At 38.6% G+C, this 18,392-nt stretch overlaps 1 protein-coding gene across 1 annotated transcript in view; it reads left to right on the top strand.

Annotated features, from left to right (window-relative positions):
* The window catches only part of PARVG (parvin gamma), a 215,340-nt gene that overhangs the window by 46,700 nt on the left and 150,248 nt on the right, over positions 1-18,392 (top strand). Inside the window, exon 3 of the mRNA XM_053719049.1 lies at positions 7,031-7,095. Within this exon, the coding sequence (XP_053575024.1) occupies positions 7,031-7,095 (65 nt within the window). The remainder of the gene's footprint in view (positions 1-7,030; positions 7,096-18,392) is intronic.

The following is an 18,392-nucleotide window of genomic DNA, read 5'->3' as shown; positions in this document are numbered from 1 at the left end:
CACCCCCCTAACTTAAATACAATTTAAATCTAACGAAATTAATTAACTCATTAAATAAATTATTCCTATTTAAAGCTAAATACTTACCTGTAAAATAAATCCTAATATGGACTTCCGGTGGGCGGCTCAACAAGATGGCTGCAAGCTTCATTAGCTCTGAGGAAAATTACTTCTAATTTCAATATTGCAGCCATCTACACACGCCATCTGCATTTCTCTTGACAAGAAAGTTGTCAGAGACCAACTAGCAGACAGAAGGAATAATAACTCTTCTACCCTGGAAAGTCACTTTGAATAATAAGCCGCTAGGCTTTGTGGCGGGAGTCACTACCACGCTGCAAGTAATATCAGATAGAGGAACTAACACTCTCCTTCCCACGGAGGGTATTCTAAAAGATATGGATGAGAAGCAGCCCATGATGGATTCTATAATTAAAGAGCTAACCGCTATACTCTCACCGCGACTAGATGACCTGATGAGGTCATGTCTAACCCTGTATGAAGCGGTCCGGTCGGCTCAGAAACCTTCTGCGCTGCCACCTATCACCGATATACCTACTAGTGAGGATCCTCAGCTCCCACATACCTCGCACTCTGGCTGTCCTGGAGGTGCTGCAGGGCCAGAGTGTGTCCGGTTTGTCCCGGAGCGGAGCGCTGCTTTGCTCCGTTGCTCCTGTGCACCCGCTCAGCTGGATAGCAGTTCTCGCGACAGGCCGCTGTCTGCACTGAAAGAAAACTCCATGGTAAAGCAACCGGACAGTGCCTATGGCAACATCACACCCGATAGTTGGCAATTTCTGGCACCCCACTTGCTGCATAACCTTGAATCTCAACCCTTCCTAAAGGAAAGTAATCTCACCTTACTGAGCGAGGGCAAGCCGCGACACGCACACAGCGCAGGGGGTTTCTTGTTGCTAACGGGAGCCACATTTAGACTCAGAAAAGGTGTTGGCTGAGCGGGCATGTCACCAACAAGGCAGAGCTTACTGCCCTACTTGTCCTAGCCGGCATTTAACCAAGGCAATTTGGGGCATGATGAGAGAATAGCTTGTGGAAGAATCGGCTAAATTTTTGACTCTTTGTTTTACAGCTGCCTGTATACATAATGTCATGGCATCGGACAAGGACAGATAGTGCCATGTTAAATATTGAGTTTTTGTGTACTGTTGCTGCTTACAAATATTGTTCATGACGCAGGAAAGTTCCCTATCGGACTGTGACTTACTGAGTACATGGATTCCCCTGCCAAACACTTTAGATTACCTCTACAATGTTCCACCTTGCTCTCCCTGGCAGTCAGCTACTTAGAATAATGTTTATTAAAGCTTTGGGATATACGCTTGGCGTCGAGATGTTTAGAGCTAGTTTAATGGGTTGCAGATCCGCAAACGGGCACTCTTGAACCTAACAGCACTGTACTTGGTGGAAACGTACCGGAGTAAATCATTAGAGCTTGGTCTTGCATTGTAACTCCATCATATTGCTAATGTTCTGTTTTAATTTTATACTCTTGGCCCTGTTAACTACAGGCTTTACTGTGTCAGACCTCCCCTTTTCTCTTAACAATTCTATCTGTCTCATAATAAGGTTGTTCTAGGCACCTTCTGTAAGTGATCTTAGAAGCATATTCACATAGCTTAGGAAAGCCTCAGACATATTCCTCTTGGTCTAAAAAACCTGTTATATAATTACACAGTTAACTCCCCTGAACTTCCTAGGTCTCAGCAAGGTATTAAGCATGGTTGCTGTTCTCAATAAGAACCTATGAGGAAGGGACTTATACCCATATAATGACACCCAATCAGCCATGTTGTCATATCTGTTTTATACTGTTTTGTCTCAATGGGAGTTTAATGTCTAACCTAAAACATGAGGCTACTTTTAATATCAATAAAGGAACCCACAATATTCAGATTACATGAAGCCCCTCGAAACATGGCAGAGACTCGCTAATCTTCACCAGAAACAAGTGTAAATAAATGTGAATCACGCCTACCTTATTTATTTATTAGTCAGCGGTTTAGCTACTATGGAACATATAATCCCTTTACATATCCCTCAACACAATATCTTAGCATTGCTATCCCCGATGCAAATTGCTATACATATTCTTTTGGTGAATGCTAAAAAAAAAAAAGGGTGTAAACTTTGAAGAGCAGATGTTTGTCTCTCCGTCCTGTGTTATTCGTTTTGTTTTGTGTTCTTTGTATTGTTGTGTTTTATTTTCCTCTTTTGTTATTTGTTTTGCTGTGTTTTATTTCCCTCTTTTGTTATTTGCTTTGTTTTGTTTTTTAAGCTTTATTTGGCTGATATTTAAAAAGTTAAGAGTGGAGGGAAACAACAGGAGGCTATAAATATATCTGGGAAAATTCTCTGTATTTTCTACAATTACAAAAAACAGACTATATTACACCTGTTTCTTATATAAGAATATATGGGCCGGTACACTGTGTATCGCTACATCAACACTGACTGATTTGCATTTGTATGCTTTCCTGACCTTTCTTGGATTCCCCCCCTCTCTCTCCCCCCCCTGCCCCCCCCCCCCAATTTCAAGTGTGTGGTCAGCCTGTATGTATCTTAAGATGTGGGTTTAGTATCAGGATACAGCTTTTGTGACCACGCTGCAAGTAATATCAGATAGAGGAACTAACACTCTCCTTCCCACGGAGGGCATTCTAAAAGATATGGATGAGAAGCAGCCCACGATGGATTCTATAATTAAAGAGCTAACCGCTATACTCTCACCGCGACTAGATGACCTGATGAGGTCGTGTCTAACCCTGTATGAAGCGGTCCGGTCGGCTCAGAAACCTTCTGCGCTGCCACCTATCACCGATATACCTACTAGTGAGGATCCTCAGCTCCCACATACCTCGCACTCTGGCTGTCCTGGAGGTGCTGCAGGGCCAGAGTGTGTCCGGTTTGTCCCGGAGCGGAGCGCTGCTTTGCTCCGTTGCTCCTGTGCACCCGCTCAGCTGGATAGCAGTTCTCGCGACAGGCCGCTGTCTGCACTGAAAGAAAACTCCATGGTAAAGCAACCGGACAGTGCCTATGGCAACATCACACCCGATAGTTGGCAATTTCTGGCACCCCACTTGCTGCATAACCTTGAATCTCAACCCTTCCTAAAGGAAAGTAATCTCACCTTACTGAGCGAGGGCAAGCCGCGACACGCACACAGCGCAGGGGGTTTCTTGTTGCTAACGGGAGCCACATTTAGACTCAGAAAAGGTGTTGGCTGAGCGGGCATGTCACCAACAAGGCAGAGCTTACTGCCCTACTTGTCCTAGCCGGCATTTAACCAAGGCAATTTGGGGCATGATGAGAGAATAGCTTGTGGAAGAATCGGCTAAATTTTTGACTCTTTGTTTTACAGCTGCCTGTATACATAATGTCATGGCATCGGACAAGGACAGATAGTGCCGTGTTAAATATTGAGTTTTTGTGTACTGTTGCTGCTTACAAATATTGTTCATGACGCAGGAAAGTTCCCTATCGGACTGTGACTTACTGAGTACATGGATTCCCCTGCCAAACACTTTAGATTACCTCTACAATGTTCCACCTTGCTCTCCCTGGCAGTCAGCTACTTAGAATAATGTTTATTAAAGCTTTGGGATATACGCTTGGCATCGAGATGTTTAGAGCTAGTTTAATGGGTTGCAGATCCGCAAACGGGCACTCTTGAACCTCTTGACTCACTAATCTTCACCAGAAACAAGTGTAAATAAATGTGAATCACGCCTACCTTATCTATTTATTAGTCAGCGGTTTAGCTACTATGGAACATATAATCCCTTTACATATCCCACAACACAATATCTTAGCATTGCTATCCCCGATGTAAATTGCTATACATATTCTTTTGGTGAATGCTAAAAAAAAAAGGGTGTAAACTTTGAAGAGCAGATGTTTGTCTCTCCGTCCTGTGTTATTCGTTTTGTTTTGTGTTCTTTGTATTGTTGTGTTTTATTTCCCTCTTTTGTTATTTGCTTTGTTTTTGTTTTGTTTTGTTTTTTAAGCTTTATTTGGCTGATGTTTAAAAAGTTAAGAGTGGAGGGAAACAACAGGAGGCTATAAATATATCTGGGAAAATTCTCTGTATTTTCTACAATTACAAAAAACAGACTATATTACACCTGTTGCTTATATAAGAATATATGGGCCGGTACACTGTGTATCGCTACATCAACACTGACTAATTTGCATTTGTATGCTTTCCTGACCTTTCTTGGATTTCCCCCCCCCCTCTCTCCCCCCCCCTGCCCTCCCCCCCCCCCCCAATTTCAAGTGTGTGGTCAGCCTGTATGTATCTTAAGATGTGGGTTTAGTATCAGGATACAGCTTTTGTGTAGTTTGAGTTGTGTTTTATATGTTGTTTTGTCCTGTTTTGTTGGTTCATTGTTGTTTTGTTAAGTTATGTTATAAAAAAGAAAAATCCCCAACATGGTGTACAGATATTTCTCAAGTGAAATCTACTGATCTCTTAGTAGCATATAAGGAAGGCATACTAGCAAGATTTATCTTTAGGCTTAAACCTACTAAATTGTACTAGATTTTTTACTTTCACTCAATGTATGGTACTAAGCCCTGCGTGGCGTAATTATATGTACTGTTTTGTGAACCTGTATACAGTGTTGGATATAAATAAAATTTAAAAAAAAAATAAATAAAAAAAAAATCCTAATATAGCTACAATATAAATTATAACTATATTATAGCTATTTTAGGATTAATATTTATTTTACAGGTAACTTTGTATTTATTTTAACCAGGTACAATAGCTATTAAATAGTTAAGAACTATTTAATAGCTAAAATAGTTAAAATAATTACAAAATTACCTGTAAAATAAATCCTAACCTAAGTTACAATTAAACCTAACACTATACTATCATTAAATTAATTAAATAAAATACCTACAATTACCTACAATTAAACCTAACACTACACTATCAATACATTAATTAAATACAATGCCTACAAATAACTACAATGAAATAAACTAACTAAAGTACAAAAAATAAAAAAGAACTAAGTTACAAAAAATAAAAAAATATTTACAAACATAAGAAAAATATTACAACAATTTTAAACTAATTACACCTACTCTAAGCCCCCTAATAAAATAACAAAGACCCCCAAAATAAAAAAATGCCCTACCCTATTCTAAATTACTAAAGTTCAAAGCTCTTTTACCTTACCAGCCCCGAACAGGGCCCTTTGCGGGGCATGCCCCAAGAAGTTCAAGGTAGGATGATCTTCAGGGGCTTAGTGTTAGGTTTATTTAAGGGGGGTTTGGGTTAGATTAGGGGTATGTGGGTGGTGGGTTGTAATGTTGGGGGGGGGGTATTGTATGTTTTTTTTTACAGGCAAAAGAGCTGAACTTCTTGGGGCATGCTCCGCAAAGGGCCCTGTTCAGGGCTGGTAAGGTAAAAGAGCTTTGAACTTTAGTAATTTAGAATCGGGTAGGGCATTTTTTATTTTGGGGTCTTTGTTATTTTATTAGGGGGCTTAGAGTAGGTGTAATTAGTTTAAAATTGTTGTAATATTTTTCTTATGTTTGTAAATATTTTTTTATTTTTTGTAACTTAGTTCTTTTTTATTTTTTTGTACTTTAGTTAGTTTATTTCATTGTAGTTATTTGTAGGTATTGTATTTAATTAATGTATTGATAGTGTAGTGTTAGGTTTAATTGTAGGTAATTGTAGGTATTTTATTTAATTAATTTAATGATAGTATAGTGTTAGGTTTAATTGTAACTTAGGTTAGGATTTATTTTACAGGTAATTTTGTAATTATTTTAACTATTTTAGCTATTAAATAGTTCTTAACTATTTAATAGCTATTGTACCTGGTTAAAATAAATACAAAGTTACCTGTAAAATAAATATTAATCCTAAAATAGCTATAATATAATTATAATTTATATTGTAGCTATATTAGGGTTTATTTTACAGGTAAGTATTTAGCTTTAAATAGGAATAATTTATTTAATAAGAGTTAATTAATTTCGTTAGATTTAAATTATATTTAAGTTAGAGGGGTGTTAGTGTTAGGGTTAGACTTAGCTTTAGGGGTTAATACATTTATTAGAATAGCGGTGAGCTCCGGTCGGCAGATTAGGGGTTAATAATTGAAGTTAGGTGTCGGCGATGTTAGGGAGGGCAGATTAGGGGTTAATACTATTTATTATAGGGTTAGTGAGGCGGATTAGGGGTTAATAACTTTATTATGATAGCGGTGCGGTCCGCTCGGCAGATTAGGGGTTAATAAGTGTAGGCAGGTGGAGGCGACGTTGTGGGGGGCAGATTAGGGGTTAATAAATATAATATAGGGGTCGGCGGTGTTAGGGGCAGCAGATTAGGGGTACATAAGGATAATGTAAGTAGCAGCGGTTTACGGAGCGGCACATTAGGGGTTAAAAATAATATGCAGGGGTCAGCGATAGTGGGGGCGGCAGATTAGGGGTTAATAAGTGTAAGGCTAGGGGTGTTTAGACTCGGGGTACATGTTAGGGTGTTAGGTGCAGACGTAGGAAGTGTTTCCCCATAGCAAACAATGGGGCTGCGTTAGGTGCTGAACGCGGCTTTTTTGCAGGTGTTAGGTTTTTTTTCAGCTCAAACAGCCCCATTGTTTCCTATGGGGGAATCATGCACAAGCACGTTTTTGAGGCTGGCCGCGTCCGTAAGCAACTCTGGTATCGAGAGTTGAAGCTGCGTTAAATATGCTCTACGCTCCTTTTTTGGAGCCTAACGCAGCCTTTATGTGGACTCTCAATACCAGAGTTATTTTTATGGTGCGGCCAGAAAAAAGCCGGCGTTAGCTACGCGGGTCCTTACCGACAAAACTCTAAATCTAGCCGATAGCTTCCTTCCATAAGGGCATACTGAGATAGGTTGCATGTATCTTGTGTTTGTAACAATGTTTTGCATGTAAAGTTCATTGCATGTGCATGGTCGTGAGCTACCTCAGTATCTTATTTGATTTGTTCTTTAATGTTTTCTATTATATTTTCTAAATTTTAGGGGACATCAAAAAGCAAATGCAGCCCAGCGCAGAGAATGATCCCAAGTTACAAGAGCTAAAAAAGGTATTGTCTATGTTATACATATTTGTCTTCCCTATATATACAGTATGTATATATATATATACACACACACAAGCTAACCCTGCTTCATATCTGTACCAAATCAGCCTCAGATGATAAAATATATTGTAAAACAATGCTAGTTTTCCTATCAAACTGGTAATGGCTACCTGTGTCTACTCTAGTAACATGTTTAGGTTGAATCCTCTGAATAAGGCAATTGGTAGGGAATTTTGTCACTGAAAAACAATTTTGTTAATGTATTTGTAAAGTTTTCGCACTCTGCTTGTAAGATTAATTTATTGCAAGACTTTAAAGAAGTCTTGTAATTATTTAGTTTATGTCCCTTTAGAATGCAAAACCAGCCGTAGTTGACATTTGTACCAACCACACACTTTTGTAAGTAAAAATGATGTGAATAATCTGACAAAGAGCCCTTCCTATATTGGCAGATACAGTTTTTATGCTGAGAGTTTTTCAGTGTATATTACCCCTTATGACAGTGTTTTTCTCAGTACCCTTGAGCATCTAATTTTCTGCCCATTGCCCTGGTTCTATATTTAATTTTACAAATGTTTTAATGATGCAGAAATTATTTTTGTACAATGATCCTTCACTAATCTCATAAGCTGAGCAGACTAATCATCTCATAATTATTAGGCTGAATTTCTTGCTAATAGTCCTAAAAATAGCTACTGGATAAAAGCTTCTCCCACATTTCTAAACTATAACTCTATTGCAAAAACAAATGAAAAACATTTTTTTACATTTATTATGTGTTTGTAAATGTTTATTTTTTTACCCTTTTTCCTTCATATGCAGTGACATAATGGCATTCTGCCATGTACATACAATAAGATGACAGCCAATCGTATTGGCTCCTGTCATATGCAGGCACATAGTGCATATGACTGGGTGACACAGATAGGCTGGTCTACTTGGTAAAACTAAAGACTGGTTTTAATGTGGTAGCATTTATGTAAAAAATGGAGGAACATAATTTTCAGTTATGTGCTTTTGTAAATAATAAAATAGAGATTTGAAGTGACTGAGGCAAATGGTAGTGCCAATTCATTCCTGCAAAATATAAATGCTACACATTCAGATGTAGAGCCAAAGAAAGTGTTTTGAAATCAATGTTTTTCTTTCACCATTCACACTTTTAGGGGAACTTCTAAATCTCTCTCCCGGCCACATACACTTTTTTATAGAAGAAGAAAGGCCACACCCACCTTAAAACCTGATGCACCTTACCTTTCCAAGCCACAAACCACTTCACTTGGTGACCCATCTCAAGGCCAAACTCACCTCCTTACCTGGAGAACAATCACAAGGTCACACATGCCACCTCACATGGAGGTCACTCTCAGGGACACACACCACTTGACCTGGAGAACACTCAAAAGAGCACATATTATCATGTGATGGTGGTCTCATTATACAGGGGTAGGTTTGCCATCTTAGCCATGTTTTCCTGGACACTTACACATGATTACACATGGTGCAGGGTGAGCAGGGGCAGGATCGGCTCCAGAACAAATGAAATGGGGGGGCATTTCTTTTTCACGAGGGGGCACTCGTTTACAAAGCATGTATGAGAGTCAAAAAAAGAGCAGACCTTCATATTCTGCAGGAAAGTGTAGCCTCTGGCCGGCTTATCCCCCACTATTAACTTTTTGGGGTTGATTTATGAAGCAGCCGATGCTGCTTCCAACCCACTCTGCTTCAGGTCCTCCTGAAGCGGAAGTTAAGAAGCAGAGGTCCTAAGACCGCTGCTCCTTAACTTGTTCGTCACCTCTGAGGTGGCGGACAGCAATCAGCCTGATCGGATACGATCCAGTTGATTGACACCCCCTGCTAGCCGGGAATCTGCAGGGGGCAGCATTGCACCAGCAGTTCACCAGAACTGCTGGTGAATATGTGCTAAATCCCTAGGTAAAATAATTAAGTCTAAACCCTATGCAGTGCACTAAAACAGAGCCAATAAACTTGAGACCCCCAGTGCAATAGCTCCTTAAAAACAATTCACCCCTTAACCACCATGATCCAAAACCCTTAAACTCTTTCTCAAATCTCAATCATGTCCCCTAAACAGCCATGCACCCCCCCCCCCAATGCAATGAACCCCTTTGTTTGCAATAGCAGTGAGGATACTAGGTTTTCAGGTACTGGTAATTTTGTAGATTAGATTTAGCTATACCTGTTTCGCAATAACGAACGAATAACAGGCTACTTAATACAAACTATGTACTGTGAACCTATAAGATCACAGTGCACTTTTGAGGCGTTGATAGAAGCCGGTAGCCATTTATAGACTTATATTTATATGATACAATCATATTCTTATCGTGGTCTATTGTTTAAGAAAATGAGTAACTCACGATAGTTAGGTAAAATGAATAGGGTTAAAAACAAGTCCAAAAAGTCTCTAACTTCCAATTCCAAATAAGAGTTTAACACACGGAGCTCCTTGCAGATGCGTGATGCGACCTCACAGTTCGGCAGCTAACTCTGCCCCCAGCATGCAGCATTACGTAACAATTCATTATTTTATTTATTATTTTTAAAGCGTATGATCATATCAATATTTTTTGAAGGGGCACAGCATTCCATTTGGGTGGGCATGTATTGAGCCTCTGGACATCACATGACTAGTGCTGATGAACAGCACAATACATGTTCCTGCCTGCACACCCTGCAGCATGTGTAACTCATAAGTGTCCAGTTTTATGTTATGGAACATTAATTTCACTGTAAAGAATGGAAGGCGTCTTCAAGACCTCTCAGACATAAACAAGGGGGTGACTTTGTGGGGTTTCGGGGGGGCATTGTCAGAATTTATCACCTAAACTAACGCCAGGCATTTATAAAACTCTGCTATCTTGTGATGTATCTTTTCTCACTGTCAGGTCTTTTCCTTTTTTTTTCAAGTTTTATTTTTTTGCATTTGTTATAGTGGACTTTTGTAACAAAAGACCAATTAAGTCAATATAAACTTTCATGATTCAGATAGAGCAGACAATTTAAACAACGTTCCAATTTTCTTTCATTATCAAATTGTGCACAGTCTTTTTAAATTCACGCTTTCTGAGGCACCAGCCCCTACTGAGCATGTGCGCGAGTTCACAGTGTATATATTTTATAATTGGCTGATGGCTGTCACATGCTACAGAGGGAAGTAAATGTTGCAAATTTCAAAATGTGTCAGAAACAAAATCTACTGCTCTTTTGAAATTCTGAGTAATTGCTATTGCAGTGTTTTGTTATTGCGCATTTGTTGATTAGGCAATTCTACTTTATTTAATGGTCATTTAAGTTTTTTCCCATTAATTCATTTCTTCTGTAAGGGTTTAAGGGTTATTTTTTGTGCTTCACATACAAAGCCCTTTATCCAAACTGGGACAAGAAAAGGTTTGGATTTCTAAATATTTTTGTATATTAAATCTGTAAAATGAGACAGCGTGGAGAGGCGATAAGACAAAGTGTAAGCAGCAATATCTTATGTCATTTAGGTAATATTTACATGTCATAATACAGCTTATACATGTAACCTGAAGGTAGTTATATCATTTGTAATACTATTGTATACATTGCACCATCAGAAAGACAGTACAGTACTAATATCAGAAAGATAATCGTCATTGTTTTAAATAAATATAGACTTGTATTTGCATTTTAGAGCACACAAACTAAACCAAAGACAGAGACAGAGAAGATTGTGACTTACTGGCGGGGGAATATTTTTTAACTTTGGATACTTCTACTTTAAAAAAAAATAATCATGAAAAAGTCTGGATTTCAGAATAATTCTGGATTTTGGAAATTCAGATTTGGGGATTTATACCTTAAAGGGACAGTCTAGTATAAATTAAACTTTCATTATTCAGATAGGACTTTTAATTTTAATCAACTTTCCAATTTACTTTTATCATCAAATTTGCTTTTTTCTCTTGGTATTCTTAGTTTAAACTAAACATAGGTAGGCTCATATGCTAATTTCTAAGCCTTTGAGGGCTGCCTCTTATCACATGCTTTTTAAATCTCTTTTCAACACAAAGAGACAGAAAGTACACGTGGGCCATATAGATAACACTGTGTTCAGGCACAGGGGGTTATTTAAGATCTAGCACAATACAATGCTAAATTTAAGACAATAGATAATAAACAGTCACAGTCATGTGATCAGGGGGCTGGAAGAAGGTTCCTAGATACAAGATAAACACAGAGGTTAAAAGTGTATTAATATAACAGTGTTGGTTATGCAAAACTGGGGAATAGGTAATAAAGGGATTATCTATCTTTTAAAACAATAACAATTCTATGGTAGACTGTCCCTTTAACCGGTATCCTTTACATTGGAGCTCATTCTATGCACTAAAAGGTTAGGTGTGGCTCCATGTATTATTATGGAGATTTACCCTCAACTCGGGTACAAATATCTTACACAATTTCCCAATTGTGATGTTGCTGTTAGTTTTTTTTTTATTAGACACATTAGTTTCACAAATGAGTTTTAATGAATCTGTGCCATGATGTCTTTGGTGACAATGAGATTCCATTTCAAAGTCAATTTTGCAACTAAAAATATGCTTGTGCTCTGTGCTATCAAGCTCTACTGATTGCAATAAAATATCCAGGCCTGCGAAGAATTACATTTCCTTGGTTATTAAATGAATAATAAACAGTATAGAAAGTTTGGTAATTTGCAAGTCATTATCCTGAATAGAGAGCTATAGTTTAGACAACGTACGTCAATGGGAAGAAGAAGACTTCAGAGAAGAAATGTAAATGTGTTCAAGGCTTTGTTATCTCGGTTATTATGAATAGAGTTATTGACCTTTTAATCACTTGTGCCAAGGGCTCAAAATAGAAAATATAATATTCATGGAATAAAAAGAAAAATATGGCTCTTTGTGATAAAATATAATATTCATGGACTAAAAAGAAAAACATGGCTCTTTGTGATACAATCTGACTTATCTTTCATGTACTTTGTAGCCTGAAAGGTTTCTGCTAATTGCACAATGTAAAGTAGAATTTACCATCTTCACTTTTATATATTAGCTCCATCGTACTTTCTGTCTTGGCATTACCAACTCTTGTGGAAGTTTATTCCATGAATCAATTGTCCTTTCTGTAAAGAAGCTTCTGCAAATTACCCCTGAATCTTCTACCCTTCAGCTTGAGATCATGATCCCTTGTTCTTGATTTTTTCTTTATATGTAAAATACTCACAGCTTCAGGTTTACTAAGCCCTTTAATATACTTGGACGTTGCTATCATATCACCTCTTTACCTCCTCCCATATTTAGGTAATTGAGCCTCTCCTGGTACATTTTATTTTTTAGACCATGTTGTAGCCCTCCTTTGCACAGATTTAAGTTTCTTTATATCCTTCTGAAGATATGGCCTCCAGAACTGCACACAATACTCAAGATGAGGCCTAACTAATGATCTATAAAGTGGCATAAGAACCTTACTATTTCTGCTGCAAACACCTCTACCAATACATCCAAGCATTCTACTGGCCTTACTCGCTGCAATACTACATTGTTTACTAAATTATAAATAATCAGAAATAATAACTAAGTCCAGGTCCTCTTCTTTATTAGTTAGTAAAGTGCCATTGAGTCTGTAATTAACGTTTGGCTTTTTTTTTTCTAAATGCATAATTTTGCACTTTTTAGTGTTAAACTTTACATTCCAGTCATTTGTCCAATCTTAAAATTTTGGTCCACCCCCCTGGAACATCTACTCTATTACACATTTTTGTATCATCAGCAAACAGACATAGCTTCCCCTGTAGCTCTATGCTGGTATCACTGATAAATATGTTAATCAAAACAAGCCCCAGAACTGACCCCTGAGGAATACCACTAGTAACAACGCCTTCTGCTGAATGTACTCCATTTACTAAGACACTTTCACCGAGATTACGAGTTTTGCGGTAACAGGGGTGCGTTGCTAACAAGCAGTTTTTTCTCACCACTCACTTAAGACAAAGCTGGTATTACAGGTCTTTTTAAACCCGGCGTTAGCCGCAAAAAGGTGAGCGTAGAGCAAAATTTTGCTCCACATCTCACCTCAACACCAGCGTTGCTGAGCTGGCTAAACGTGCTTGTGCACGATTTCCCCATAGGAATCAATGGGGCAGAATCGGCTGAAAAAAAAACTAACACCTGCAAAAAAGCAGCGTTCAGCTTCTAACGCAGCCCCATTGATTCCTATGGGGAAACAAAAGTTATTTCTACACCTAACACCCTATCATGAACCCCAAGTCTAAACACCCCTAATCTTACACTTATTAACCCCTGATCTGCCACCCCCGACATCGCCGACACCTGCATTGTATTATAAACCCCTAATCTGCCGCTCTGGACACCGCCGCCACCTACATTATCCTTATGAACCCCTAATCTGCTGCCCTCAACATCGCCGACACCTACTTTTTATTTATTAACCCCTACTCTGCCGCCCCCAATTTTTCCGCCACTTAACTACACTTATTAACCCCTTATTAACCCCTAATCTGCCGCCGTCAACGTCGCTGCCACAATAATAAAGTTATTAACCCCTAAACCTAAGTCTAACCCTAACACCCACCTAACTTAAATATAATTTAAATACATCTAAATAAAATTACTACAATTAAATAAATTATTCCTACACCCTGTTCCAAATTATTATGCAAATTCTATTTCAGTGTCACAAAGATTAATTTTTTTTTTTTTTCAGTTTAACTCATGGATGGCATTGTGTCTCAGGGCTCTTTTGATCACTGAAAACAATCTCAGACACCTGTGATAATTAAATTGCCAGGTGAGCCCAATTAAAGGAAAAACTACTAAAGGAGGGTGTTCCACATTATTAAGCAGAGCACCATTTTCAAGCAATATGGGGAAGACAAAGGATCTCTCCGCTGCCGAAAAGAGTAAAATAGTTCAATGCCTTGGACGAGGTATGAAAACATTAGATATTTCACGAAAACCTAAGCGTGATCATCTCACTATTAGGAGATTTGTGGCTGATTCAGAGCACAGACGGGTTCGTGCAGATAAAGGCACATTGAGGAAGATTTCTGCCAGATCCATGCATCGGATCAAGAGAGCAGCTGCTAAAATACCATTACATAGCAGCAAACAGATATTTGAAGCTGCTGGTGCCTCTGGAGTCCCACAGACATCAAGGTGTAGAGTCCTCCAGAGTCTTGCAACTGTGCATAAACCTTCCATTCGGCAACCACTAACTAATGCTCACAAGCAGAAATGGCTGCATTGGGCAGAAAATACATGAAGACTAATTTTCAAACAGTCCTGTTCACTGAGGAGTGCCGTGCAACCCTGGATGGTCAAGATGGATGGAGTAGTGGATGGTTGGTGGACGGCCACCCTGTTCCAACAAGGCTGCAACGTCAGCAAGGCGGTGGTGGAGTCATGTTTTGGGCCGGAATCATGGGAAGAGAGCTGGTCGGCCCCTTTAGGGTCCCCAAAGGTGTAAAGATGACCTCTGCAAAGTATGTGGAGTTCCTGACTGACCACTTCCTTCCCTGGTACAGAAGGAAGAACTATGCTTTCCGTAATAAAATCATCTTCATGCATGACAATGCACCATCTCATGCTGCAAAGAATACCTCTGCATCAATGGCTGCAATGGGGATAAAAGGAGAGAAGGTCATGGTGTGGCCTCCATCCTCCCCTGACCTCAATCCTATTGAGAACATTTGGAGCATCCTCAAGCAAAAGATCTATGAGAGTAGGAGGCAGTTTACATCCAAACAGCAGCTCTGGGAGGCTATTCTAAAATCTTGCAAACAAATTCAAGCAGAAACTGTCCAAAAACTCATAAGTTCAATGGATGCAAGACTTGTGAAGCTGCTATCAAATAAGGGGTCCTATGTTAAAATGTAACGTGACCTGTTAAAATGTTTAAAAAGTTAAAATGTTGTTCAAAGTTTGATTGAAATAGCTTTTGATTTCAGTAAATATGCTGCAAACACAACAAATGACAATTTTCAGTTCTTTACAACCTATAAAGTGTTGTGAAACTTACTGTGCTTAATAATTTGGAACAGTGCATTGTAAGTTTTTTATTTTGAAAAAAAAATACTGTTATCATTAGGAGGTTTGTTCAATAAAATTTGAATTGTACTCTTAATAGTTTATAACATGAGAATTATGCTGACTGTTGTTTACATCAATTATTTAGGTAAATGAGAAAGATATAATTTGCATAATAGTTTGGAACAGGGTGTATTTAAAACTAAATACTTACCTATAAAATAAACCCTAAGCTAGCTACAATACTTTGTAGCTATCTCAGGGTTTATTTTTATTTTACAGGCAATTTTGTATTTATTTGAACTAGGTAAAATAGTTAACTATTTAATAAATTCCTAGTTAAAATAAATACAAATATACCTGTAAAATAAACCCTAACCTAAGTTACAATTACACCTAACACTACACTATCATTAAATTAATTTACTAAATACCTACAATTAACTACAATTAAATAAAATTAACTAAAGTATGAACCCCTCCCACTAAATTACAGAAAAAAATAAAATAATTACAAGAATTTTAAACTAATTACACCTAATTACGCTTTTTGCGGGGCATTGCCCCAAAGTAATCAGCTCTTTTACCTGTAAAAAAAAGACAATACCCCCCCAACATTAAAACCCACCACCCACACACCCAACCCTACTCTAAAACCCACCCAATCCCCCCTTAATAAAATCTTACACTAACCCCTTGAAGATCACCCTTCCGTGAGACGTCTTCACCCAGCCGGGCACAAGTGGTCCTCCAGAGGGGCAGAAGTCTTCATCCGATCCAGGCAGAAGAGGTCCTCCAGATAGCCAGAAGTCTTCATCCAGGCGGCATCTTCTATCTTCATCCATCCGGAGCGGAGCGGGTCCATCTTGAAGCCAGCCGATGCGGAGCATTCATCCAGACCGACGACTACACGGCGAATGACGGTTCCTTTAAATGATGTCATCCAAGATGGCGTCCCTTGAATTCCAATTGGCTGATAGGATTCTATCAGCCAATCGGAATTAAGGTATTGGATCAGCCAATAGGATTTTTCCTACCTTAATTCTGATTGGCTGATAGAATCCTATCAGCCAATTGAAATTCAAGGGACGCCATCTTGGATGACGTCATTTATAGGAACCGTCATTCGTTGTGTAGTCGTCGGTCTGGATGGATGCTCCGTGTCGGCTGGCTTCAAGATGGACCCGCTCCGCTCCGGATGGATGAATATAGAAGATGCCGCATGGATGAAGACTTCTGGCCATCTGGAGGACCACTTGTGCCCGGATCGGATGAAGACTTCTGCCCCTCTGGAGGACCACTTGTGCCCAGCTGGGGGAACATGTCTCACGGTAGGGTGATCTTCAAGGGGTTAGTGTTAGATTTTATTAAGGGGGGATTGGGTGGGTTTTAGAGTAGGGTTGGGTGTGTGGGTGGTGGTTTTTAATGTTGGGGGGGTATTGTCTTTTTTTAGAGGTAAAAGAGCTGATTACTTTGGGGCAATGCCCCGCAAAAAGGTCTTTTAAGGGCTATTTGTAATTTAGTAAAAAAAAAATTCCGTACTTTAGTTTATTTTATTTAATTGTAGTTAATTGTAACTATTGTACCTAGTTAAAATAAATACAAAGTTGACTGTAAAATAAAAATAAATCCTAAGTTAGATACAATGTAACTATTAGTTATATTATAGCTAGCTTAGGGTTTATTTTACAAGTATTTAGTTTTAAATAGGAATAATTTATTTAATTGTAGTAATTTTATTTTGTTTTATTTTAATTAAATTTAAGTTAGGGGGGTTAGACTTAGGTTTAGGGGTTAATAAATTTAATATAGTAGCGGCAACGTTGTGGGCGGCAGATTAGGGGTTAATAAATGTAGGTTGGTGTCGACAATGTTAGGGACGGCAGATTAGGGGTTAAGAAAATTTAACTCGTGTTTGCGAGGAGGGAGTGCGGCGGTTTAGGGGTTAATATATTTATTAAAGTGGCAGCGATGTCCGGTCGGTTGATTAGGGGTTAAAAAATGTATTTAAGTGTTTGCGATGGGGGGGGTTCAGTTTAGGGGTTAATAGGTAGTTTATGGGTGTTAGTGTACTTTTTATCACTTTAGTTAAGAGTTTTATTTATCGGCGTTAGCCCATAAAACTCTTAACTACTGACTTGTGCGGTAGGAGTCTTGACAGGAGAGGGTGTACCACTCACTTTCTCCAAGACTCGTAATACCGGCGTTATGCAAGTCCCATTGAGAAGATAGGATACGCAATTTACGTAAGGGGATTTGTGGTATGCTCGAGTTGCGGAAGAAAAGTGAGCGGTACACCTGTAACTGCCAGACTCGTAATACCAGCGGGCGTTAAAAAGCAGCGTTGGGACCTCTCAATGCTGCTTTTTAAGGCTAACGCAAGACTCGTAATCTAGGTGTTTGTTTTCTATCCTTAAGCCAGCATTCTACCCAGTTCACGATTTATGAGTCTAGACCAAGAAGATAAAGTTTGTGACTTAGTTTGTTGTGTGGGAAGGTGTCAATGCTTTTCTGAAATCTAGAAATGCTACATCAACTGCTCCACCTTGGTCTAATAAGTTTGTTACATAATCAAAGAAGTAAATTAGATTAGTCTGACGTGATCTACCTGAAGTAAAACCATGCTGATTTTGGTCCTCTAAATTTATGTAAGTCATAATTCTTTCTTTTATCTACCAAAAGACTAATTAGTAACGTTAATGAGCACAATCTCAACTCTCTGTATAGGACTCAGGATAGGACACACTGAGTAAAAATGGAATCCAGAAGGCACACTGCGGTCATAAGCAAAACAGTAGAACAGAAGCCAAATTAAAGTCTAGAAGAGTAGACAATGTAGTTATAGGTACGAATACGATACAACAGAAGTGAAATTGGAAACACAGGAGTGTTGTCAAAAACATAGATAAAGATTAGTAACCGAGTTATCCAAACAGAGAAGATCAGACCCACTATATTATAGAACCAAGCAGGCCGCCAAACACAGAGATTATACAAAATTATGCAACAGTGAGAATGATACTAAAGGAAGCTAAACACTCTGACACTTCCAGAGAGGAGGAAACAGGAACCAATAAAAATAAAGATGGACACCTTTGGAAAACAGTTAGCTCTTTGGAAGTTCTATAATTTAGCTAAGGGCACATTCGTTTCATAGAGGATATGTATATTCCCAAGAGTCACTTTTTTTGCCTCTAGTGGAAGAAGTCTTCAATAGTAGTAGTGACCCAAACTAATTTAATC

The sequence above is a fragment of the Bombina bombina genome, chromosome 6 (genome assembly GCF_027579735.1).
Source record: "Bombina bombina isolate aBomBom1 chromosome 6, aBomBom1.pri, whole genome shotgun sequence".
NCBI classification, from domain to species: Eukaryota; Metazoa; Chordata; class Amphibia; order Anura; family Bombinatoridae; genus Bombina; species Bombina bombina.
Note: the sequence above shows the minus strand (reverse complement) of the source record. Positions and strands in the feature narration are given on the sequence as shown.